The 26,294-nt window shown below is 37.6% G+C and overlaps 1 protein-coding gene across 3 annotated transcripts in view; it reads left to right on the top strand.

The window, feature by feature from the left end:
* The window catches only part of LOC130921254 (FYVE, RhoGEF and PH domain-containing protein 5-like), a 38,956-nt gene extending 13,146 nt beyond the window's left edge, over nt 1-25,810 (top strand). The window contains exons 4-21 of one of the 3 annotated variants that reach the window (XM_057844917.1): nt 5,316-5,374; nt 5,444-5,474; nt 6,045-6,196; nt 6,319-6,475; nt 13,837-13,927; nt 14,006-14,056; nt 14,404-14,462; nt 15,297-15,368; nt 15,544-15,612; nt 19,060-19,143; nt 19,741-19,820; nt 19,902-19,998; nt 20,083-20,220; nt 20,332-20,434; nt 22,140-22,276; nt 22,372-22,497; nt 24,161-24,315; nt 25,001-25,810. In XM_057844917.1, the coding sequence (XP_057700900.1) occupies nt 5,316-5,374; nt 5,444-5,474; nt 6,045-6,196; nt 6,319-6,475; nt 13,837-13,927; nt 14,006-14,056; nt 14,404-14,462; nt 15,297-15,368; nt 15,544-15,612; nt 19,060-19,143; nt 19,741-19,820; nt 19,902-19,998; nt 20,083-20,220; nt 20,332-20,434; nt 22,140-22,276; nt 22,372-22,497; nt 24,161-24,315; nt 25,001-25,037 (1,698 nt within the window). In that variant the 3' untranslated portion in view covers nt 25,038-25,810. Of the gene's footprint in view, nt 1-5,315; nt 5,375-5,443; nt 5,475-6,044; nt 6,197-6,318; nt 6,476-13,836; nt 13,928-14,005; nt 14,057-14,403; nt 14,463-15,296; nt 15,369-15,543; nt 15,613-19,059; nt 19,144-19,740; nt 19,821-19,901; nt 20,221-20,331; nt 20,435-22,139; nt 22,277-22,371; nt 22,498-24,160; nt 24,316-25,000 lie in introns of all 3 variants that reach the window. The other 2 variants (XM_057844916.1, XM_057844915.1) reach the window with 2 other exon arrangements.
* Nucleotides 25,811-26,294: the final 484 nt, after the last annotated feature.

Below are 26,294 nucleotides of genomic sequence, written 5' to 3'. Positions count from 1 at the left end.
TTGTATCCAAATCCGGCTTTAAACCTCTCCACAACAGTATCTCGGACCTGCCTGGTGTGTTCCTTGGTTTTCATAATGCTCTCTGCACTTTAAACAGAACCCTGAGACTATCACAGAGCAGGTGCATTTATACGGAGACTTGATTACACACAGGTGGATTCTATTTATCATCATTGGTCATTTAGGACAACATTGGATCATTCAGAGATCCTCACTGAACTTCTGGAGTGAGTTTGCTGCACTGAAAGTAAAGGGGCCGAATAATATTGCACGCCCCACTTTTCAGTTTTTTATTTGTTAAAAAAGTTTAAATTATCCATAAAATGTTGTTCCACTTCACGATTGTGTCCCACTTGTTGTTGATTCTTGACAAAAAAATTAAATTTCATATCTTTATGTTTGAAGCCTGAAATGTGGCGAAAGGTTGCAAGATTCAAGGGGGCCGAATACTTTTGCAAGGCACTGTACAGTATATTTATACTGTATATGGCGGAAAACACAAACAAGACTGAAAAAGCAGTTTCTGCTCTTGGATCCTCTTTAAAAGAAACTGCTGTATTTTAAGCCAAAACAACTGTTGTGTTTGATACAACAATATGTCTATATGCTGCCATAGCAGATTCATGGCGCATTAAGCCCCAGAAATATTTTAATTTGTCCGTTTTACCCTGAAAACCCCCGTTTACGGACGTCGTGTAACCGCTTTTGTTTCAACCCAGCCATAAAACGAAGGTCATTAATTATATTTATTATTCAAAATGTCTGTCGTTTTTAGTTTAGAATAATTAACTGATGTCTCATATTTCGTTATAAAAAAAAAGTACTCAAAAATTATTCACTCACATATTTTAAACATTTAAACAAATTATGTCACAATGAAAAAAATGGCATCTGTAAAAAAGTCACGGGTATCTACCTGATAACTATCGCTTACTTGTATTTGTTTTCGTTACTGTCGCATTTTCTCAGATATGTTAGATGATAAATAATAGATCCAAACAAAGAAAAATTGAAAAAAAAAAAAAACGTTTAAAAGGGTAAATATATGAAAAAGAAAATCTCGACCACTCCTTGATGTCTGCGATTTCTGCATCGCGACTCTAGTAATATTACCATGTTTCAGCCATAAAATCCCCCAAAAATCCAGCTGTGGCCATTCACAGCTGTGTCTTGACACTCAGTGATACATGCTACATTAAGTTTTTGGATCGAAACAAGGTAAGTACGCGATAATATCTCGTTAAAGTTATGGTGTCTGTAATTCTGCTCTCGCGTGCTCTCACCTCCAGATAGGGTTTTGCTGTTTAAAAAACTTTTTTTTTTTTTTTTTTTTAAATGCCCTCCTGGTCAAAATTGTTCTTCCCCCAGAAAATTGAGATTTTAAGCTTTCCAATGATGTATCACACATGCATATCGGACAATTTTGAAAGTTGGCTAAATTGGGGGTCTCAGAGCGGAACTTCAAGTCACCTGAGTGTTTTCCGCCATATAAATGGGAATTTCGACTGACTAGAATCAGATTTTATTTGCGACTACTTGACTAGTCTATAAGCAAGAAAACTCGCAATTTAATACACATGTTAAATAAACTGATGTGACTAAAATTGACTAATGGTAACAATTCAAAGAAAAATACTTTCCTGATAAGTTCGCCAAAACTTCCCCAAACTTTGTGTCCCTGCCCCCTTCTACGTGTGTGTGTGTGTGTGTGTGTGTGTGGGGGGTGCTTTGACAGGAATTTGCCCTAGAGTAGAGTAGGCATTTCACATTGTTGTACATATACAGTGATTTTTTTCTTCCCGAAAGTCATTGATTCGACGTAACACACAGGGGTGAAAGTGGGCCGAAATGCACCGGATCGGCGTTCCGCCAAGAAATACGATTGCGGAACGCTGTTCCGGCATACGGTACTTTGATCCCGAAAATATGACGGCAACTGTCAAAACCCAATGTTTAAAAAAAAAAAAAAAAAAAGAACCTGCCACCCTGCCACACACGCATCTCCAATAAGAACTATGTACATGCATCGCAGAGGGTAAAGAGTAAAAAGAGGGCACATGGCACGCTCTGGCTCTGCAATGACCATACAGCGCCTTGTCTTTTTTATCCAAATTATTTATTTGATAAGTATTCCTTTGTTTAACATCCATACATCGTTTTGGTATACGTATATAAATATATATTTATTTTAATAATTTAGCGAGAACCCCGACCCGAACGTAATGATTGACATTTTAATTTCGTTATGTTTTCAGTTTAATTTAGCCATTTCCAGCTTGCCATGTTTATAGCCCTGCTTTTACACACACCAGGAGAAAACCAACACAGGCATGGTAAGAACATGCAAACTCCACACTGGAAGGCCGGAGCCCGGGATTGAACCCTTGGTTATCAGAACTGTGAGGGGAACGTGCTAACCACTGTGAAACCTGTTGTGTTTTATTGTGTGTTATATTTATAACTAGAGGTGTGCATCGGCACTGCCCTCACGATTCGATTCGATTACGATTCGGAGGGCCACGATTCGATTCGATTCAGAGGGTCACGATTCGATTCGGTTCGATTCGGCAATGCATTGCGATGCATTAAAGCCTGGGATGCATTAAAATTCTAAAGCAAAGCATATTTTTCGTGAATCATGAGCCAACACAAGCGGACAGACATTAAACAACTTTTTATTGGCTCTTGTGTCACTCCTGGTTGAAGTCAAATGAAAATAGTATACTTTCTTATATATATGAAAAAAAATCAGATCACAGCATTTAATTAGTGCTTTGAATGAGACCAGGGCTTTCTCTTTTTTTTTACACACAGTAGCAGCCTTTCACACAGTGCAACATCTGAACTCCTGTGCAAAATCAGTAATAACAGTCACTGTATTTTAGTCACAACGACCCATCAATAAAAATATTCAAGTAAATATTAAAGAAAACGACAAAGGAAATATTGTAGTGTAGCAGCATCTTTATCGCAATATCAATCCAGGGATCAGTTCAGTTGCAAACAAAACATCAACTAAATTGCAATGTAGAACAAAAGTAAAATGTAGGCCTAGCCTATCTTATATCTATAATATTTCTCGCTCCCTCTTTCTCCGTTTCAGCCATTGTTATGTTATGTCCTATCTCTCTGCTCTCTCGATTACAACTGCGCTTGTCTGTGACGTTACTCCGGTGAGGAAGCGGATTTGGGTTCCTCATCCCCCCTGCATAGAGGTTAGATCTTGTGCCCGAACCCGACCCGACCCGAAATGTTAAGCATTCACGTTTGGGTGGGTCGGGTCGGGCCGCCTTGCCGGACTAATAAATTATTAAAAAAAAAAAAATGCGCAGAGGGCTGTGGCCCAGCCCTCTTTTTCTTCTTCTCCTCCTGTTATTTCGTTGTGTGAATGGTTTTATAATTCTCATAAAAATATGTAGACTATTTAAATATTGAGTAAACTTCCCCCCTGCATAGAGGTTAGATCTTGTGCCCGAACCCGACCCGACCCAAAATGTTAAGCATTCACGTTTGGGTGGGTCGGGTCGCGCCGCCTTGCTGGACTAATAAATGATTAAAAAAAAAAAAAAAAAAAATGCGCAGAGGGCTGTGGCGCAGCCCTCTTTTTCTTCTTCTCCTCCCGTTATTTCGTTGTGTGAATGCTTTTATAATTCTCATAAAAATATGTAGACTATTTAAATATTGAGTAAACTTGCGTTTTTTTTCCTGCCAACTCAGAATTCGTTACGAAAGACACTTTTATTTATGCACACAAAGGCAAATGTGATCCTTTTGAATCTTCTCCTCTGTGTGTCTGAAAAACCGTGTTTTTTTTTTTTTTATTAAACTTTCCCAGCGTTATTTCTTTGTGTAAATGCTTTTATAAATCTCATAAAAATATGTAGACTATTTAAATATTGAGTAAACTTGCGTTTTTTTTTTCTGCCAACTGAGAATTCGTTACGAAAGACACTTTTATTTATGCACACAAAGGCAAATGTGATCCTTTCGAATCTTCTCGTCTGTGTGTCTGTAAAACCGTGTTTTTTAAAAAAATTAAACTTTCCCAGCATTATTTTGTTGTGTAAATGCTTTTATAAATCTCTTAAAAATAGGTAGACTATTTAAATATTGAGTAAACTTGCGTTTTTTGTCTGCCAACTGAGAATTTGTTAGGAAAGACACTTTTATTTATGCACACAAAGGCAAATGTGATCCTTTCGAATCTTCCCCTCTGTGTGTCTGCAAAAACGTGGTTTTTTTTTTTATATTAAACTTTCCCAGCGGTATTTCGTTGTGTAAATGCTTTTATAACTCTTATAAAAATATGTGGACTATTTAAACAGTAAGAAAACTTGAAGAAATGAAAATAAATTGCTGCTGCTGCTGTGTTTTTTTTTTCCGCTTCACTCGGCTCGGGCATGCAAATCTAGATAATTGATCTGGCCGGTCGGGCTTCAATACCAGCTGGCCGTGTCGGGTTGGGCTGGAATTTTTTAGGCCCGATCTAACCTCTACTGGCTTGCTATGAATGTAAAGTAGCTCTCTCTACAGGTAAACAATGGAATAACAATACAAATGGGGAAACCAAATCCATTGCATCACCAGAATTGCGCAGGGAAGATTTTTGAACGTACGTATATATTTTGAAATGCGCTGAATCGATTCAGCGTGTTGCCCGCATCGAATCGAATCGTCCCTGCCCCGTATCGGGATGCATCGCCGCATCGATTATTGTTGACACCCTTATTTATAACTGTGCCAAAAGTTCTAGCATTTTGGTGGTTTAAGGAGGTTTATGGGTAAAGCTGTCAATCAGCTTCAAATAGAGTAGGCATGTCACATTGTGGTACATGTACAGTGATTTTTTTCTTCCCGAAAGTCATTGATTCGACGTAACACATGGGTAAAGCTGTCAATCAGCTGTTTGCTCATTGATTAGGGTAAGATTGTCTGATTTGTTAAAGGAGGAATAGCTGAGGGAGGAAAACATCTTCAACATCTTCGATCTGAAGCGTGGTCAAATATATGGGCCTCCATTTCCCCCAGCCATCCTCCGTAGAAACCCGACGTGAAAGTATAGGCCGGACACGGGCGTTGGCTCGATGTAGGTTGCATTGTTAAGAAAAACCTGTCCAGTGTACTTAGCGATCAGTTTAGTAACTCCATTGGACACAATTGTTGCAGATTTAATCAAAGGTGGACTACATGCGCGTATGTCAGCAGTTGAATGTTCTGTCTTTGCGACAGAGCTGTTTATTAGGGCATGTTATGACTACCTTATCTTTAGCCTCTGAAATTCCTTTTGTTACAATCCGTATAACATCCCTTTACAGGTTGATGGTCGATCCCGAGCTTTTTACATCGCAATGGATCTACTGGATACTGAAAGAGCGTAAGTTACCTCATCATCATTCCAACTAATTTGTGTTTCTGCTCAAATTGTTCCTTTTTCTGTTTATAGACACGTGAAAGCACTCAAGCTTCTTCAGGAAGTAAGTGATCGAGCCATTCATTTGTTTTATTTTGTCTTGATTTCAGGACCATTAAAAAAAAAAAAAAAAAGAAAACATAAACTCCCCTTTACACATTGTCTGCCATTGACGGCGATAGTCTTTCAATCCACTGTAACAGTTAAAATGTTTTAGATGTTGTTAATGGCGCTGCAATGATTGAATTGGAGGCCTATCGCCGTCAATGGCAATGTATTACTTAAACATGCTTCTTTATTTTGTAGCCTTTTATTGGTGGTGTTTATAGGAACAAGTCTAAAGTCAAACAGAAGCTAACATGTTACAGCTGTATTATCTATTCATCATTTAGGAACTTGAGAACAGACTCATTGCCAATGTTAGCTTCATTTTCTTAATGAGGGCTTAATGAGCGAAGCTGTTTCACTTCCTTTTAATTCTGCTAGTTAGCTTAATGACCCACTTCACCTATTTTGCTGCAGATAAAGGAAGTGAAAGAATGCAAAAGAAAATTGTGCCTTAATTGGACACTTCTTAATGAAGAGGATGTACATTTAAAATAAATAAATAAATAAGGAACCCCTTGTGCCGCAGAATTTTTGTGATGCAGTAAGGACGGCAGTGGGGGATGATGGAGAGCCTGTTATAGATGAAAAAATACTTTGCGAGATCCTAAATGAGCTGCCCGATGTTTACCTCTTACACTGCACAATCCTCACTGAACTGGAGAATCGAACACGGCGATGGTAAGATGTGTGACTGTTCCCAAATTACATTTATACGTTGCACAGTATGCCCTCTTGAAATTAAATTTCGACAGGTCTTCCATTGCACATTTTCATGGCTCTTACTTTGTTTGTCGATACAGGGAGGAGAGCCAGAGGATTGCAGACATTTTCCTCTCCAGAAAGGCAGAGTTCTTGCTCTTTACCAACTACATAGGACACTATGACCGAAATATGAACCTGTTGGACGAGAGCAGTCGAACCTCACCTGCCTTCGCAGCCGTTGTCTGCCAGTTTGAGGTCTGTGCAACCACATAACACACAAGCGCTTCTTTTTAGCATGACTACTGCATTAAGAGAGCAGTTTTGGGAAGGCCGTCTGCAATTTTCAAATTTGTTGGAAAACGATTGTTAACTTAGTCGCTGCCATTGATGCCAAACTTTTTGTCGAAGGAGGGGCTGGCAGTTGAAAGGTGTATCTAAAGTACTTTAATTAGAAAACAATCATTTTAAATCTCATTTTAATGAATTTGAAAGATTGAGAAATAATAACTATTCACCACTTAAAATTATTATTATTATTTTTTAAATACCTCTAATAGTGTTATGTCTTTTTTTTTTCCTTCATAAACCTACCGGTAATGTTACTTACAGCAATCCATAAATGAACTTATCAAACATAGACCTACCAGTAATGTTACTTACAGAAGTCAATGAATGAACTTATAAACACAAATGCCAGCCAATCACAGAGCACAAATGTTTAACAAATTACTGACCTCAAACAAATATTCAAAATGAAAATTACTAAATCAACAGAACAAATATTGCAGGAGACTTGACCAACTAAATATTGGATGCACCAGATTAATGAACAGTTTGTGGCCTTTGGCCTATACCAGGGGTTGGCAACTCGTGTTTAGCGCTGACCTAGTGGCTCCCTGGAGCATTTTCAAAAATGTTTGAAAATGGAAAAAGATGGTTTAGGGAAACATATTTTTGTTTTGATATGGTTTCTGTAGGAGGACTAAAATAACACAAACATTCTTAACGTTTTCCAAAGCTGTAAAAATGTGTAGAATAAATATTAAATATCAACATTTCTGTCAATGAAGATTTGCGTCATAGCCTGTGACACACGTTCCTATCAGCAGGGCGGGATGCCAGGGAGGTGGCTATTGTAGACAAACCGGCAGCCAAGTACCCAGTTTGGAGTGAGAGAAAAAGTGCGATTCAATTACTTCTGAAGAACTTAGAGAAGCGCACAAATAGATTGAAGAAGTTGATTGCATCGCAAAACTCCACTACTGCTGCATGTTTTGTTGCAAACCAGGAGATAAGAAAAAAAAACATTCACTGATGGTGAGTACATGAAGGAAACATTCATTAACATATCAGAACACGTATTTGCAGACTTCAAAAACAAAATTGAGATAATAAAGAAAATCAAAGACATGCCCAAATAAGGGGTATGTTATGCACGTTCCATTTTGTTGTTTTTCGAAACCTCAATATAAAACATCAAAAATCGGATTTCTTTATTGTATTTCTATAAGTTCATAAAAGCAATTCATTAATAATGTAATGAAGTTAAACTTTAGGTGGCATACAACAGAGTAGTCACGTGGTGCGTTAAACATTAAATCATGAAGGCTCATTATGTGTTTTAAGCCAACTCAGTCATTTTGACAGTAGGCTAATATAGCTAATGCAGATACATACAGCATGTGTTTCCTTCATTATTAGGCTTATTTAAGGCTTTTATTTTTTTGCGGCTCCAGACATATTTGTTTTTTGGGTATAATATTGCTCTTTCAACATTTTGGGTTGCCGACCCCTGGCCTATACTTTGCTAACTCCTGGAAAACATCTACATAACAATAAAGTTCATCAATAAAGTTCAAAGTAAAGTTCATCCCTCCTCAGTACACCAAAAAACTCAAATTGAATTTCCTCCAGAAGCTCAAAGGGCAGCACTCAACTGAGTTTTTTTTTTACCCCTCGGTTCAGTAACAGCTTGCTTTTAATGCAGTTGACATTTGAACGTGCACGTGCATACTGACTTTCCTGTGTTGTAAAGGTCTTTTAAGCATGAAGAATGGTGTGTCACTTCCTCACTGCCTTTCTTCTGTACTGGTCTTTATTCTGTGTCAGAAAATGCAGTTTGCAAAAAATACAGTATGAATGGAAATTTTGCTTTTACTACGTTTTCAAAAATATGTAACCATATGAAATAACTGAAATGTGAAATTAGAATGCATTGATGTCTTGATGATGGGTAAACGTACTATTGTCCATCTATACAATAGCTGAAGTCAAATAAAAAACAGCACTAGTCCCCCAAAAGAATTCAAGCTTTGCTGTACAGTTGAAGAATACTGCATCGTACCATTTTTCTAATAATTTGGTCACTTAATGAATATGGGTGTCAAACACCTTTTGTCATGGGCAATATTATTGTTATGGTTTCCTCTGGAGAGTTTTTCTGTGAATCTTTGTGATAAGGGGTAATAGTGATGTCACGAAATCTGGGATACTCGCATTTGATTGGCCTAAATAGTAGCGAGATTGATAAAATGTCTGCCCTCATGCGAGGTAGCAACTTCCTGGATGTAACGACTTTTAAGTTTTTCTCCACTATTACGTATTAAATGAAACTGAGTTTTTTATTTTTATTTTAGTTTTTATTAGGGCTGTCAAAATTATCGCGTTAACGGGCATTAATTAATTTTTTAAATTAATCACGTTAAAATATTTGACGCATTTAACGCACATGCCCCACTAAAACAGATTAAAATGACAGCAAAGTGTCATTTCACTTGTTACTTGTGTTTTTTGGTGTTTTGCCGCCCTCTGCTGGCGCTTGGGTGCGACTGATTTTATGGGTTTCAGCACCATAATTATTATTGACATCAACAATGGCGAGCTACTAGTTTATTTTTTGATTAAAAATTTTACAAACTTTATAAAAAACGAAAACATTAAGAGGGGTTTTAATTAGGGCTGTCAAAATTATCGCGTTAACGGGCGGTAATTAATTTTTTAAATTAATCACGTTAAAATATTTGACGCAATTAACGCACATGTCCCGTTCAGACAGTATTCTGCCTTTTGGTAAGTTTTACAGCAAGGCTTTTTGTGCTGTCTAACAGCGAACTCTTGTGGTCGCTTTGCGACATGGTTCATTGTTTTCTTGCCAGTTCAATATGGCTGCACGACGTCTCGGGCTGACGTCTACGTTGTAATGTTGTGCTTATATGATACTTGGACAAGATTTGTCTGTAAGTATGGCTGTTGTAAAGAATGTACATATTATGTTAGTAAGCGAAATGTTATATTTTTTGTATGAGACGCTTTTTGTTTATGTTTAGTGAACCTGTACAGCGTGCTAAGCTAACGTTGTTGCTAATGCAATGCTTGTGTACTTTTTTTTAGTTTTATGACGGTCTAAAGAGGACAATGGTTCGAGGCCATTTTATTAATAAATGAGATGAAAAGGGAAGAAGTCTGATTATTAAGGCGTCGTTCACTAGCTGTCTAGCTTTGGAAAAAGTAGACTCTTCGGAGTGAGGACAGCATAGACAGATTTAAATGACAGTAGAGTGAAATGCCAACTACAGTCCTTATGTACCGTATGTTGAATGTATATATCCATCTTGTGTCTTATCTTTCCATTCCAACAATTTATTTTACAGAATACATATATAATTTACAGAAAAATATGGCATATTTTATAGATGGTTTGAATTGCGATTAATTGCGATTAATTACGATTGATTAATTTTTAAGCTGTAATTAACTCGATTAAAAATTTGATTCGTTTGACAGCCCTAGTTTTAATATAAAATTTCTATAACTTGTACTAACATTTATCTTTTAAGAACTACAAGTCTTTCTATCCATGGATCGCTTTAACAGAATGTTAATAATGTTAATGCCACCTTGTTGATTTATTGTTATTATAAACAAATACAGTATTTATGTACAGTATTTTGAATGTATATATTCGTCTTGTTTCTTATCTTTCCATTCCAACAATAATTTACAGAAAAATATGGCATATTTTATAGATGGTTTGAATTGCGATTAATTACGATTAATTAATTTTTAAGCTGTGATTAACTCGAGTAAAAATTTTAATCGTTTAATAGCCCCAGTTTTTATACAAGTTTACTGTGCTGCACATGATAAACGTGTTGTCTTTTACTTTAAATGTAGAGCACAATTTTGTGAGCATAAAAAACATTCAAGGATACCGAGTAAAAAAATAATAAAAAAATCACTAAAATTCCTCTTTCACATGACACTGATAAATTGACCTGCACTGTGACAAAGAATTGGGGCAAAATTCTCCCATTTGGTCTGGAGAACTGATACCTAGTTTTGAAAGACGAAGTCAGCAAAATGTTCTGTTCAACAACTATTCAATTTATTTCTACCTCATTGGCTGCCACTGAGGGCGTAGACATCCAATTTACTTTAACATGGAGGGCTGACAGGGATCATTTGCTACCAGCCTCTTCCAGTTTAAATGGACTGGACATCCATCGCCATCAATGTCAGTGAAACATGACCACTCTCTGTCAGCCCTCCCAGTTCAAATGGATTGAACCTACTGTATATCCCAATCAATGGCATGAACTTTTGATGATAAGAGGCTTGATAGCTTTGCAACATCTCAATGTTTTTAAAAGTTACAGCAATCTGAAATTTAGCAATTTCAACGAGAAACATGAAGTTTGTGAGGAGTAAAACATTTTTTTTAAGAAAAAAAAAGCAACTCTGAAAAAGCAGTGTACTCCTATACCAGTGTACCCACAATAATGGTGCATTTCCTCAAATAGTATTCTTCACTCTTCAACAGATGCTCCAATTAATTGCATCATTAACTCGAATGGACGCCTCCTTTTTGCCCACTAGGAAAATAAAAAAGAAACATGATGTCTTTACTAGTGTTGTACCGATTCTGACAACCTGCTGTGTGGCATCGGCTGATACTAAACTGATACCACATGTTTTGAAAAAGTATTTTAAAATAATATTTTAGTACTAAATTACTGCATACTCACTTGACTGTAAAGTAATTGCTCTCATCGATTGGTCAGACATTGCTGAACTCATTGTTCATTCACTGCCACCCTCCCGCTTTAAATGGATTGGACATCTACTCGTGAGAGGGTGCATCTTGGCCAGAGGAAGGAGTAGCCCGCAGTACTTGCCTTCCGCGCCCCATGCTTTCAACGACCCTAACCTAACCCTAAACCCTAACCCAGTGGTGTCCAAACTATTCCACATTGGGCCACAGTGGGTGCTGGATTTCATTCCTTCAAAACAAGACCACACCTTTTCACCAATCGGGTGTCTCACAAGTTTAATCAGTTGATTGCAGTCAGGAGCTGCTTGTTTTGGAACAAACTTCATTGGTTAAACTGCCTGTGCTCCATTGGTAGGAATAAAAACCAGGACCCACAGCGGCCCTTGCGGACAGGTTTGGACACCCATGCCCTAACCCCTTTTCCACGTCATGGGACGCAGAAGGCACCCAAAAGGGGCGTAGAAGGCGAGTACTGCGGGCCGCAGCTAGACCTAACTGAAAGGATATACACTTTTTAAAGGAAAAATAGAACAGCGCTAGACGACCAATAACTTTGAAGTGGGAGGCCTGACAGCAAATGAACAATTGTTCATTCTATTCGTTATAAACTCATTGAAATTCACAGCAGAAACATGATTGGATGTCTATTATCATCTTGGGAAGAGCGAGAAGTGCTCTATTTATCCATTTTTACTGTAGTGCACTTAGCTGGCGGCCATCTTTGGTAGGACGAACAGAGATTGGAGACTAGATCTCGAAAAGTACACATTGCACACATTCGGCACATTTATTCTTAGCACTCCTTGATACTGATGGCGTAATTTTAGTGTTGTATCAGTGCAACACTAGTCGTTACCCCAATATAGTTTCTGTCAAGCTAAAGCATAGACTTCACTATCAGTTGACAGAAAACGGGGCGCGGGGCCACTCTGTAGGGGGCCTATTTAAAAAAATTTAAAATTCAAATATTTTCAAAACCAAAGCCGCTAGCGATCTAAAAACCAAAACAGGCACCTCCCTTAGGCATACATACAGTATATGAGCAGCGACATTAAAAAATTCAGTCTTTTCCGAATAAAATGCTGATGAATTATTTTTGTATAAGTATAATAAAACTTGAAATGGCAATTAAGTTCTCAGATTTCACGCTAGATGCACATAAATCACCAAATGCAGAGATAATCACCTATATTTTCAAGATCAATAGCAATATTAAACGTATCATATAAGTTTTTGATCGAAAGAGCGAATTAAATTTTAATTTAGTGCAATTTAACAGCAACTTTTCAACAGCTAATAAATCACTCAAATTTAAAAATTCAAAGTCGTGTCTGAATAAAATCCCGATGAATTATTTTTATTTAAGTAACAAAAGTTAAAATGGCTATCAAGTTTGCAGATTTCACGCTAGATGCACAAAAATCACCAAATGCAGAGATAATCACCTTTATTTTCAGAATCAATAGCAATATTTAACGTATCATATTTATAAGTTTTTGCCCGAAAGAGCGACTTAATTTTTTTTTTTAATTTACTGCAATTTTGACAGCAAGTTTTCAACAGCTAATAAATCACTCAGATTTCACATCAGAAACTTAATACTTGAAGAAAGCATGCAGAATCATCATAATTTTACTCAACATAAGCAAATTTTGCATTTTTCTAGATACATTTACAACTTATTTAGGTTGAATTCCGATGTCACTATTGCCTCAGCACGTCTTTGCCGGCTATCTGGCCCTCGTCGTTTTTAGATTGAAATGTTACATAAAAAAACACGAAAAAGCCGATTCTTTTTGTATGGAAATGTCTAAATTACTAGTTACGATATTACTTATGGATACAAAATCCAACGTGGCGGACATCACAATACAAAGAGCATTTTAAGTTAAAATTTTTTATAAATAAATGTGTAAATCCCGGAATTTCTATAAGTATGAACGTAAAACAGTCTAGATTCTTGGTTAAAAGAAAAATATGGCAATTATCATTCAATTTACGTAAATATTTCAAGATAAAGCTACGCCACTTTTTTCCATTCATTTCATTATTTTCCCAACGTTTCAAAGTGTATGCATGGTGCTATTTTATATAATAATTACCTTGAATCCCCGACCAAATCACTCTTGAGACAGTCCTGTCTGCTTGTATGCACTAAAACTTTCGTCCTGTTTCCACCTAAATCCGGCGTTAGAATGCAGCGTGTTTGAGTTTATCGCAGTGTAAGCCATAAGGACGCTCTGCCTGGTCCGCCCCCCTACGGGAAGCTGTGCCGCAATGTCTATAGGAACTGTCTCGTCAACTGATAGTGAAGTCTATGGCTAAAGTATACAGTGGAATTTATATTGCCACTACTGTCATTAATAGGTGGCAAAATTCTTTAGGAAAGGAATAGTTTTGTATTGACCAGCCTTGTTTTTGAGTCTGAGTTGAAATATTGTGTTATGGTAAAAATCTAGACAAAAAGTTTCTCGTTGTTTAGTTTTAAGCATTCAGCAGTCTTCAACAGTTCATGTGATATTCTGGTCTAGTGCAGTCATGCATTAAGAATGTTTTGTGTTCACAGCAGCAGAGCCCATCTGGCCAAATAGTTTCCCTCAAGCAACAACTCCTGCAGGTGATCGTGCGGGTGGCTCAGTATCGCATGATCCTTACAGGTGAATACACTTATTAAGAAAATAAAGCACAATCTTGTGAAGCTGTGAACGAACTGATTTTGTCACTCTGGCTTTCAGATTACTTGAACAACCTCTCCCCCGATTCACAAGAATATGAGGACACCCAAGGTACAATAAACATGCTGAATAAAGCCAGTATGGACACAAGCTGTTGCTCACATGGGAGTCTTACAGGCCTGTGTTTGTTTGTTGTTGTCCGTGGCTTTATGGGGAATTTATTTCATTTGGCATGGTGGGGTAGCCTTGAGAGAGCCAATTTAGATGGCTTTACTAGAAGCGAGGTGAGCCACCAGTGGTCATTTTTGCAATGACTGGAAATCATCAGAGTGGCAGGAAACAAGTAAACAAGGTGCTTCATGCATAAAAGAATCTTTGGTCTGTTGTCATGGTCTTATATTGCAGTGCTGTAGAACTGCAATGTTCTTATTTCCTCTCTTTTGCTTGACTTTGTTCAGCCGCTGTCGTGATTGTTGCGGACATTGCGGACCAGGCAAATGACAGTTTACAACACGGGGTGAGTGTAATATCTTTCTTTTCTTTCCTGAAGTCCCATTTACAGAATGATGGAAAGAGCCATATTTGGCTCTGGAGCTGCAGCTCAGCTCATAGGCATCTATCATCCTCAGTGGTACTGAAACAGTTAAGGAATAATGGCTCAACACGCTGACTGGGCAGGAAGCAGTGCACAAAGTCCCTCTAACAATACGCTACTGCTGGGAGATGACACATGAGCAGATCTTTTCTCTTCTTGATGCTTTCATGGGCTGGTCTTTTATTCTGAGTCAAGGAGCAAGCGGGGGAAAAAAATTGCTCTTGTTTTACCTTCTTTGTTTTGTAAGCTACATTTCACCACCAGAACGAGCAGCTAGGGATCAGGCCACAGGCTTAAAGGAGGCAATATAAACCTGAAAATACAAATAAAAAGGTGATTTGTTACAATATAAGTCAGCTCAACTCATAGAGGTCTGCATTTGAAGCCATCAGATCAGAGAGAAGTTGGTGTGACTGATTTGACTGATTTTCTGTCAAAGTATTAGAAGCATTAAAGTAATAGTTTATTTCAAACAACGAAACTGATTTATTATGGTTTTGCAAATCACCAATGATTAATGAGGGTGAAATACTTCATGAATTTATGTAATGTTTTTTTTTTTTTTTTTTTTTAAATTTGATGTTTACAAGTCACAGGTAAACAACAACTTTACAACAAAAAAATGAACATAAAATCCAGGATGCTGCACCATAATTTAATGCTGGCTTACCTGCATCGAATTTTAAGGAAATTTAATAATAAGTGGCAGTGAAAAGTAAACAGTAAAAGTTCTCTGTGTCTTTTTTCTCATTTTAGGAGAATTTACTTCGTTTGGTCAACATTGAGTACAGTGTTCATGGTCAGCGAGACCTTCTGCATCCTGGTCGGGTATGACTCTTATAACATTGCATTGTTTCATTGCCCACCAGACCACACACCCCTTTTGGCGTCAACACAATGATTCAGCTGGGATTCCCCTGTTGGCCAGAGTTAAAACAATATTATTAATTACCGGTGTTTTGTGACAAATAAATGTGTCTTTTTTTTTTCCCCTTTATTTCAGGTGTTTGTTAAGGAGGGCACACTGATGAAGGTTAGCAGGAGAAGCCGACAGCCTCGGCACCTGTTTTTGGTAAGTGCTCAGTTTTCTATGTCAAATTACTGTTGTGATGTCAGTTTTCTATGTCAAATTACTGTTGTGATGTCTTGAACAGTAGTTCCTTCACAAACAAGTATTGTAACCTAATTTAAGAATTACTTGAGATGAGTCGCCTCTGATGTTTTCTTGTTTTTGCTTTTTGTGTGCAAAAAGTTAAGGTGGGAGTGCTCAACTGTGGCACTGAACTCAATTAACGCAAATAGCATTTTGGCAGATTGTGAAAACTTTTTTCTCAGGAAAAAAGAGGTTTCACGCTGTTAATTGATAATTCGAGTTGAACTACTGTGGTATGAAAAAGTAACTGAACCTTTTGGAATTTTTCACATTTCTGCATAAAATTACCATCAAGTACAATACATACATACATACATACAATCTTTGTCAAAATCACACAGATGAAAAAACAGTGTCTGCTTTAACTAAAACTACCCAGACATTTATAGGTTTTCATATTCTAATGAGGATACTATGCAAACAATGACATAAGGGGGAAAAATAAGTAAGTGAACCATCGCATTTAATATTTTATGTTTTTTTTTTTTTTTTTTGGTAATTTAAAAATGATTTTACCATGGATTGGAACATATTCTCGGCTCTCCTGGTCGCCAACTGTGTTGTTGTGGAGACGACTTCCGACGCGTAAGGGCGACGTTGCTCGTTAAGTACACGTCACGCAAATAAACTAATCTGATTTGTCGATTGATTTTGTACTTGCTCGAGAGGCCGTTAATGGGCTGGGTCCCAGACTATACTCTTAGTGTTTGAAAAACACAGGGAGAATAGTCTGGCCGTGCCAGGCTAGTTGTGTGTTACTCCCAAACAATTCAACTTTGGTTTCATCGGTCCACAAAATATTTTGGCAAAACTTCTGTGGAGTGTCCAAGTGCCTTTTTGTGAACATTAAACGAGCAATAATGTTTTTTTGAGACAGCAGTGGCTTCCTCTGTGGAGTCCTCTCATGAACACCATTCTTGGCCATAGTTTCACATATAGTTGATGTGTGCACAGAGATATTGGCCTGTACCAGTGATTCTTGTAAGTCTTTAGCAGTCATTGTAGGATTATTTTTTTACCTCTCTGAGTATTCTGCACTGAACTCTTGCCGTCATCTTTGGTGGACGGCCACTCCCCTAAGAGGGAAGCAACAGTGCCAAACTCTCTCCATTTGTAGACAACTTCTCTGACTGTCGAGTGATGAACATCCAGAATTTTAGAGATTGTTTTGTATCCTTTCCCAGCTTTATACAAATCAACAATCCTTGATCGCAGGTCTTCAGACCAAGCCATGATGCACATCAGACAATACTTCTCATAAAGAAAATTCTTACCAGGTGTGTGTTTTATAGTGGGCAGGGCAGCTTTAAACCACTCATCATTAATTAGGCCCACACCTGACCTAAATTGTTAGGTAAAAAATGGTTTCAATTGTTCTGTAAGTCTCCTTAGGCAGAGGGTTCACTTACTTATTTTTCCCCCTTCTGTCATTGTTTGCATGCTATCCTCATTAAAATATGAAAACCTAGAAATGTTTGGGTGGTTTTAGTTAAAACAGACGCTGTTTTTACAGCTGTGTGATCTTGGCAAAGATCAGATCACATTTGATGGTGATTTTATGCAGAAATGTGAGAAATTCCAAAAGGTTCAGATTTCATACTCTCTATACTCTCGAACTACACTGTAAAATAACAAGTAACAAAAACAACATTGAATTTACGGTAAAATACTTTTTATTGATGCAGTTTAACAGATTCGGACAGCTAAAAATGGTAAAACTGTAAAACCTTCATTGTCAACAACAAACTACGATAAAATAATCCTATATTATTATATTTTACATATTTATATACTATAGAACTGTTGTTTAAGAACTGTAAAAAACAAACAAACAAACAAACAAACAAACAAACAAACAAACAAACAAACAAAAAAAATAAATAAATAAAAGTCCTTACTGTTTGTGTAACCACTCTGATGGTGGTGATGTCACAGTGCTCCCTTTCTTTTTGTCCGCCTTCCCCAACTGGAGTTTGAACCCAAGCTGTCACTGTCAGTCAGGTGTGCTGACTGTTAAGCCAATAGCAAATTCTACCTTCAGCTGCCTGAACACTCTGTGAAGCTCTCAGGGAGTCATGTTTTTCTAACCTACATATACAGCACTTCCTTCAACTGTGGGTTCAAAACCAGATTGCTACATGATGTCACCACCATCAAGACAGGTTACATGTCAAAATCAGTATAAAACCAAGCATTATTACATATTTACCAGCATGATTTTCAGTTAAAAAAAAACTACCATAAAATGTATAGTTAGTAAAGTTCACTTACATGAATGTTAATGCAAAAACGACAACTCCATAGATGATTTAAAGAATGGCATCTTGATTGCTATGTATTTATGATATTTCTGCCTACTTTTTCTTATTCATTAACCTGTTAAATGATTTTTGTTGTTTTTCTTTTTTATGGCAGACCTGGAATGGTTTAATGGAATTTCCATTCATTTAAAATGGGAAGGGCAATTAGAGATACGTTTTGAGTTGTGGGTGCAGTCACAGAATGAATTAAACTTGTAAATCAAGCCACCTTATTTGCTTCGTAATGCAAGCCTGTTCCCAAAGACCGACTTTTTCCATTTGACTTATTTCTTTGTCCATGTTGCTCTATTAAGAGCAGAGTTTCCTGACAGGATGTTTCTGAATGCAAACTTCCGGAGACAGCTGAGGGAAGATCAAAATGAGATCCTTAGACATTAGATCAACATTACCCATACAACCCTAATACCATCGGCACATATTCCTTTTAATATGCTTGTCACTTCATTTTTTGAGGTAGACAATGAACAAATGATCCCAACATTAAAATTAAGTGCTTTTCCATCCTGCAAGTTCTTTTCAATTTATTGTCAGGACTCAAATTACTCATCAAAAAATGCTTGTAAAAGTTTGTTGTGTCTGTCTTCTACCCTGCTGGTGTTTCTACCTTGATGGTGATCAAGTTTTATCAGCGCTTATTAATAACAGCATAATAAAACATGCCTGCTGGAGCTTGCGATTCAAACACTAAAATTCACATCCACTTGATGTTATGCAGAGGTTAACAGCGCAGTGTGTACATTTTTATATGTATCAAAAGATAACTGTGATATGTGGTAGGTGATTAATGTGTGTGCTAAAGTTCTGTCTGTGTACTAGATTAGGAAAATGATTTAACGTTCCCTCACAGGCCACAGCAGTGCAGTACATATTAATTAATAAGCAAATGAGATCAAAGAGAAGTGCTTACATTGCCATCTAGTGGTGAACAGTTTCCTCTGCAGCACTTTTTATTCCCCACAAAAATGTATTTTGCAGTTTTGCCTGAAACAATTGTTTCTACTGTCAATCAATTAATTTATTATTATGTATTTCTTTGTGTTTATAGATGAACGATATTTTACTTTACACATACCCGCAACAGGATGGCAAATACAGACTGAAGAACACTCTGTCTCTCACTGGGTTGAAGGTAAAAATAAATAAATAAATAAAAAACATTTTTATGGTTTTATTTTAACAATCTTCTTTTTCAAAATCTATTTTTATTTATTATGACTCAAACGCTCAAATAATTATTTTAAGTTCGTGTACAATGGATTATTATTATTTTTTTTTTTTTAAGATCAAGCTTAGTGATATTAACCATATGTCAGGAAAATTACGTTGTGTCACATTTAGATTTTTTAAACCTGATGTATGTTGACTTTCAAGTTGTTTTGAAGTACAACCAATTTTCTTACAGGAAATTATGTAAGGTGAATCAATCATGCTTTCCTGTCTCAAACTGTCTTCATAATAAGGCTTTGTAAAATAAAATCTGTTGTAAAATAAATAAATTAAGCTGCTAGCCCTGGTAGGTACACTGATGTGTAATAGAGAGGGAGTTTGGGGACATTTTGACTTTTGATCAGATCAAAACTTATTCCAATTCCAAAAATTCGAAAGTGTTGCAGTTCTTTCATACAAATTATGATTTTATCATTTTTATGATTATGATTTGTTTCACAATGAAATTTCCTGCTCGCATTTTGTATTCCGTTCATGACATCATGGATCCATTGCCTAGGTCACTAAACCCATTATAGAAAATGTCCAACATGCACTAAAGGTGGAAGGAACTGACATCTCCATCACCTTGTCTGCAAGGTGGGTGATCATCAGTAATAATAATGGAAAGTTTGTATTATTTTAAAGTACGTCATTTCGTAACAATGTGTTATTTTACAGCTCTTTCATTGAAAGAGAGGACTGGTTTTATACTTTGAGTCATGCTGTGAGCGAACACAACCGAGGGTCAGTGCCGGTCAGTAACTGCTTCGGAGAGGTAAACATGTTTTACTCCTACTCTACTTCACTTAAGCACACAATGAATATTGTTGTGAATTCACTCAAATGTTTGTGTGTCCAGGCCAGAGATCATCAACGTGTCACCTTAGGAGAAAAGCCCCCGACACTGGTTCCAGTGTCTCAAGTGATGATGTGTATGAACTGCACGTCAGATTTTAGCTTGACACTCCGTAGACATCACTGCCACAGCTGTGGAAGGGTGAGTTGCAAAGCAAATAACTCACCCATGTATCATTGTGCAACTAATATGTCCACGTAATTTGCTTTTCTGCACGTTTATACTTCCCGTGGTGCCCTCCTGCTGGCACAGATTGTTTGCAGGAGCTGCTCCAAGAATAGATTTCCACTCAAGTACATGAAGGAGCGTATGTCCAAAGTGTGTGACCACTGCTTCAACGAGCTCAAGAAGAGAGGTGTGGAAAGTCACAGTAATAATTACGAGGCTACTTGTGAACATGAGACAACACTGTAAAATTACATGTTTCTAGGACATACTATATGTTACTCAAGAGAGACAATATTTATCATGATCCAGTTAAAGATCTGTATGGAAAAATGCTGGTTGCCATTATGTAACACTATAAAGAAGCATATTGTCAAATTATTAATTGTTGTCTTAAAAACACAGATATGTGCTTTATTCCTATGAAAACTACTAGATGAATTAAGCAGAGGTGGGTAGAGTAGCCACAAATAGTACTCAAGTAAGAGTAGCCTTACTTCAAAATACAGTGTATCACAAAAGTTAGTGCACTTTGACACAGCGAAAAGTAGTCTGTGTGCAGCTCATATAATAGAGTTAGTTTATTTTCCCCTCAAAATAACTCAAAATATAGCCATTAATATCTAAACCCCTGGCAACAAAAGTGAGTACAACCCTTAGAAACTACGTACATCCCTAAATGCCCAAATTGAGTACTGCTTGTCATTTTACCTCCAAAATGTCATGTGATCATGGTCATGTGTAATCCATGTGCTTTGTTGACATGTCTTCAGCAAACTGTTTGCGGGCTTTCTTGTGTACCGTCTTCAGAAGAGGCTTCCTCCTGGGGTGACAGCCATGCACACCAATTTGATGTAGAGTGCGGTGTATGGTCTGAGCACTAATAAGCGCACCCCCCACCTCTTCAATCTGCAATGCTGACACTACTCCTGTAATGAGTCACATGACGTTTTGGAGGGAAAATGACTTCAGGCAAGAGAAAAACGTGACAGAAGTGAAGCGACTTATTTGTCCAAAGAGCATGAGCCCTGTATGTGAAATACTTCATTTTTTGTGGTGCTTTTAAGACGCCACGTGATTGAACAGGCGGGTGTGATCATAGAACGCGGTCAGCTTGCGTCTGATTGGTATAATGGATTCATGTGATTATTGTTGCGACGTATCATTCATGAAAGTGGTAGAGCTACATTTGGCATCATGAGCAAAAAAAAAAAAAAAAAAAAACCTAATGTGTAAAATAAAAAGGAAAAATAGGCTCTTGTGGAGCCCAAAGTAGCATAGTAAGAGTAGCATTTTTTCTTCACAAATCTACTCTAGTAAAAGTTAAAAGTATGACGTTGTAACACTACTCCTCGAAGTGAATTTTTCTCAAAAAGTTACTCAAGTAAAAGTAACAGAATACATGTGACGTGTTATTACCCACCTTTGGAATTAATCCACTAAGTATGTCAAAACTGATCATTATCTTTGTCAATGACGTGTGCTGGGGTCCCTAACATTATAGTTGATGAGCGCCATAAGGCGATGCATGCAATACAATCCTAAAGAGTCAAGAAACTTGATACAAGCAAAAACTTTTGTCAATACATATGATTTTAGGTTAGTTTAAATACCTGGCTGAGCTTGTAAGATGTGTATTATTCTACCAGGAAAACATCATTGAGGTGACAAACCAACTGAATTTAAAAAAAATGTTTTTTTTAATGTTTACTTTAAATATCTCATCCAATTGACAAAAGAAACCAAATAAATGAAAAACTTGACCCCTTTCATCATCAATCATAAAATCCCCTAAATTACCCGTATTTTACAACTTCTGCCAGTAAAAGTGTAAAAGAGTGACTCATCTGTTTCACTTTGGCACATAGTTGTTTAAAAAAGTATCCACCCTTCAGGAGACGACACGTGCGTCCTTCCGGCGAAGAGCAGCCCTCGTGTGAGCCGCTCCACTCGTCCTCTCTCCTCTGTGTTCCAAAGCATCCACCCTCCAAATATTTGGAGGCATCGCAAAGGCATGCTCACCTTTAACCAGGTACACTTCCCACACTATGACATGCATTTTTGGCTGTGCACATGAGGTACATGATAATAAACAGAATGACAGCAATGCCAAAATTCCTTGCGCAGGTGACTGTGTCTGATGAAGGCTCCATTAGTGGCAGTCTACATCGCAGCAAGAAAAGCAAGAGGAACTGGAAGAGACTGTGGTTCCTCCTAAAAGACAAGGTGCTTTACACCTACAGAGGCCAAGAGGTGAGGGGACAGATGCACTCCCCTTCAACCTGAGTAAAAACGTTTGAAACACATTTGTTAGAAGTGCCTGTGACAGGATAAAAAAAAGGCTTAAATAGCATCATTATGTAAATTAAAATCGTATTTTGAGACGATTTGACTATATACACCAATTTGGCAAAGCACGGATGACGAGAAATTAGTCTTTTAATCTGCTGTTTAGCCGGCCTGTCATTGTAGCGCTCTAGCGTCCCCAGCTGGGTGATGACGTCGGCAGAGTTACAATTTCAGCTGATTTAGAATTCAGCCCATTTAGGGGGAAGATTCAGAATGAGGAAAATGCGACAGAGAGCGGCAAAATGTCATTATTGTTTTAATCTTTCAGCTCCAATATTTGCATAGGATTTTTTTTTTTTTTTATCTAAGTATTTTTCCCCAATTGCTAAATAAATAGTACGGTCATGACAAATAGTAGTCTTGTGCTAAATGGAATATGAAATATTAAAAATATATTTATTCAGTACAGCAGGGCAAAATTTGTGCATAATGGTCAAAACCGCCGACTTCTTAAACCTCCTGAACGGTATTTTATGCCACCGGAGTTGGTCCGGCTTTTGTCATTTTCCTGCCCCGGCTTTGGCGACGGAGGAAAGAGCGTAAACAAAACAGGAGGCGTGACAGCTATGCGACAAGCTAACTGGAATCGAGTGTCTTTTTCAAGACTTTTTCTCGCTTTTCGAAAACGAAATATCACACAAAATTACCCCGACTAATGCCACACACGGCAGCGGGGTTGACTGTCTTCACCAATCGGCCAGCCCCCGCCGGTGAGCAAGTTTCGGCTCATCATTCTGCTGCGGTCCCGGCAGGCAGGCAGTGCTCGTAGCCACTGTTCTGCCAAATTTTGCACACTTTTAATATTTTGCACCCAAAGCTTTTGTGGCGGTGAATAAACCCTCTTTTACATTCAGTTGGACTCACAATGTTATCCAAGGATGCTAAATAAACAAGTTACATCATAAACATACATGTGCAACACAAAAATGGACACAATCGAGAACAAGACAAGAGCGGGGGGCTTCCTGAGCCCAAGCCGAGGAAAGCACTCAGTAGCCGGGCACACCTCTATCGGGCGTGTGGCCTTCTCGGTGGACAGGGAGTATTGTCACCCACAAAATGCAAACCACCTCCTTGTTAAAACATTTGCCATGATCCCAGTATTTGACATAATATAAAATACGAAGTTTCCTCACTTCCTTGTCCGTCCATTGGTTTCTAGGTTGTCGGACTTGTTTTGCAAAAAGGCTCACACCACTCTCTGTGGTGTAGCAACAAAAGCCTGCAGCACATTGGGCTGGCGTGACATGAAAAATAACAAATTGATCTGCAAAATCAGCTGAATCCGCAGTCCTTCTGCATGCTATAGTGGTGGCTGTATTGTCAGATGGTTACTCGACTGACGTCACATTCGCCTTCTTCCTCAACCTGAGACTCGAGCCGGAAGTCACTTATTTTCATGGCACGGGATTAAAAAAATTGAATAAATATATCAATCGCTTCCACACACATCCAAGCGATCAGTTTCATTCAGGAGCATAAAATACTGCGTGTAAGATTTTTTGTGTCACAGTCACTTTAAATGACAACTGTTAACCTTACGCACATTATAATTTTGGTTTTACAGGAGAAGGTGGCCTCAGAGAGTTTGCCTTTGTTGGGGTTCACGGTGAAGCTACCAGACAACCACCAAGGAGACGACGCCTCCAACATGTTCCAACTTTATCACAAAAACACTTTATACTACACGTTTAAAGCAGAGGACAACTTCACAGCGCAGAGGTAAGAAACACGCTCCATTGTTCACTTCAAAACCCAAGGGCATCATTATTCAAACATTTTTTCACTGTACTGCGGGGAATATCAGAATCCAGAAATTATTAGTCAGTGAGATATGAGTTTAGGTCATACACTCCCATTGACAGCTACAGAAGTCAAATATTGACATTAACTGGGAGAGGCAGCAGTGAATTTAATAATTTCTGTGACTACGCACATTATTCAAAACACTGGTATCTCATAAAATCTTCACCAACTGAAATAAATGGAAATGGTCCCAAATAATCAAAACTGTGTTTTTCCCATAATACAGTATTTCAGTAAACTATAATGGTGCATTATGATTAATTCATTGTGTCCCTTTGCGCTGTTCATAAAACAGTCATAAAAACATTTTAAGAAAAGTTTTACAGCTACAGTTATTGACTTAGTAAATCTCAGTAGTCATTTTTTGCAGAATAAAGAATATAAGCTGGAGTATAGTTTAATTGTTTGTCTACATGTGTTGCCCCACTCTTTATGTTGTTGTTTGCTAGCCCTTCTGCTGTATGTATTAGCATTAAGCTAGCAGAATTCAAGGCAAAGTTATGTGGTCATTGTAAGCACATGAGCTGAAACTAGCTTTGTTTTACGTATAGTTTGACAAAAGCATAAACGTTTCCTCATGTACAACCTTCTTTTTGCACAGGTGGGTGAACGCAATGGAGGAAGCCACCGTTTTATAGGAAAAGATCACTTCACCCTTCCATAATATCCATAAACCTGTAACACATAAAAAGGGAATGAAAACTTGCATATGTGAGCAAACTTGAAGTTCCCTGGCAAATACTGCAGGAAAGTACTGAAAAAGAAAGTGTTCATAGTGACTGCGTTGGACACTTTCGCCTACCGTTGCAACCTTAGTGCAGGTGTGATGCTGTGCACCACATGAAGCGCTGGCCCAGATACCTGCGAGTCATATGAGCTCGGCTCTATTTCTATCAGCTGCTGATCAGCACACTAGCTGACATTCAGGCATGGTGGGAAAAACACTTAAGAATGCAGAGCTTGCCTAAGACATTTTTTTTTTTAAGCGTAGTTTTCCCCTTGATGTTACTACTCTTAATGACTAAATGATTAATGACTGGTTTCATTTATATAAAATTAGGTGTTCATGAAGTATTGTCTTGTACTGTACTATTTGATGCACTGTTTTGCACTGATATAAAAAAAGACTCCATCGCTCAATCTATATCTTCAAGAAACAAGCCATGCTCCTCCTCCATTTCCAAGTAAAATATATATTGGATTGTGTAGTATAGTCTAGTTCAGTATTTCTGAACATGTGTGCATCCTATGCACATATTTGACATATAAAATCTCATGGCAAACCATCTAACAAAATGTCAAAAAATGTGCATATCTTGAAATAATGTTGACCTCTTCACACAGATGTACTTACTCAATGTCAAATGTGGACCTGCTTAACTGAACGTCATTATTATTCTTTATTCATTTGGCAACAGGTGGACACACTGGATAATTCTATCATCTCCATCTAGGGAAAATGCATTTCTTTATTCTGCCCGTCACTACACACTGCTGGCCAAAAGTATTGGCACCCCTGCAATTCTGTCAGATAATGCTCAATTTCTCCCAGAAAATGATTGCAATTACAAATGCTTTGGCAGTAATATCTTCATTTATTTTGCTTGCAATGAAAAACCGGAGAAAAAAAAAAAAAAAAAAAAAGTCATTATCATTTTTACAAAACTCCAAAAATGGGCCAGAAACTAACGGTAGCCTACAAACTACGCCCACATGATGCTACGGTATATATCACATGTATATAGAACTAGATGTGACATGACAGACACGGCGGCGTTAGCACAAGTATAGAGAACTAGATGCGAAATGATCGACTCGTCGGCGTTAGTGAACAGCCGCCATATTAAAGCAGTGGACTTCTTAGGAAGGCTCTGTTGTAGCGAACCTAAGTAACT

This window comes from Corythoichthys intestinalis, chromosome 9 (genome assembly GCF_030265065.1).
Source record: "Corythoichthys intestinalis isolate RoL2023-P3 chromosome 9, ASM3026506v1, whole genome shotgun sequence".
NCBI classification, from domain to species: domain Eukaryota; kingdom Metazoa; phylum Chordata; class Actinopteri; order Syngnathiformes; family Syngnathidae; genus Corythoichthys; species Corythoichthys intestinalis.
The sequence above is the reverse complement of the archived record's forward strand: the minus strand, read 5'-3'. Positions and strand labels throughout refer to the sequence as shown.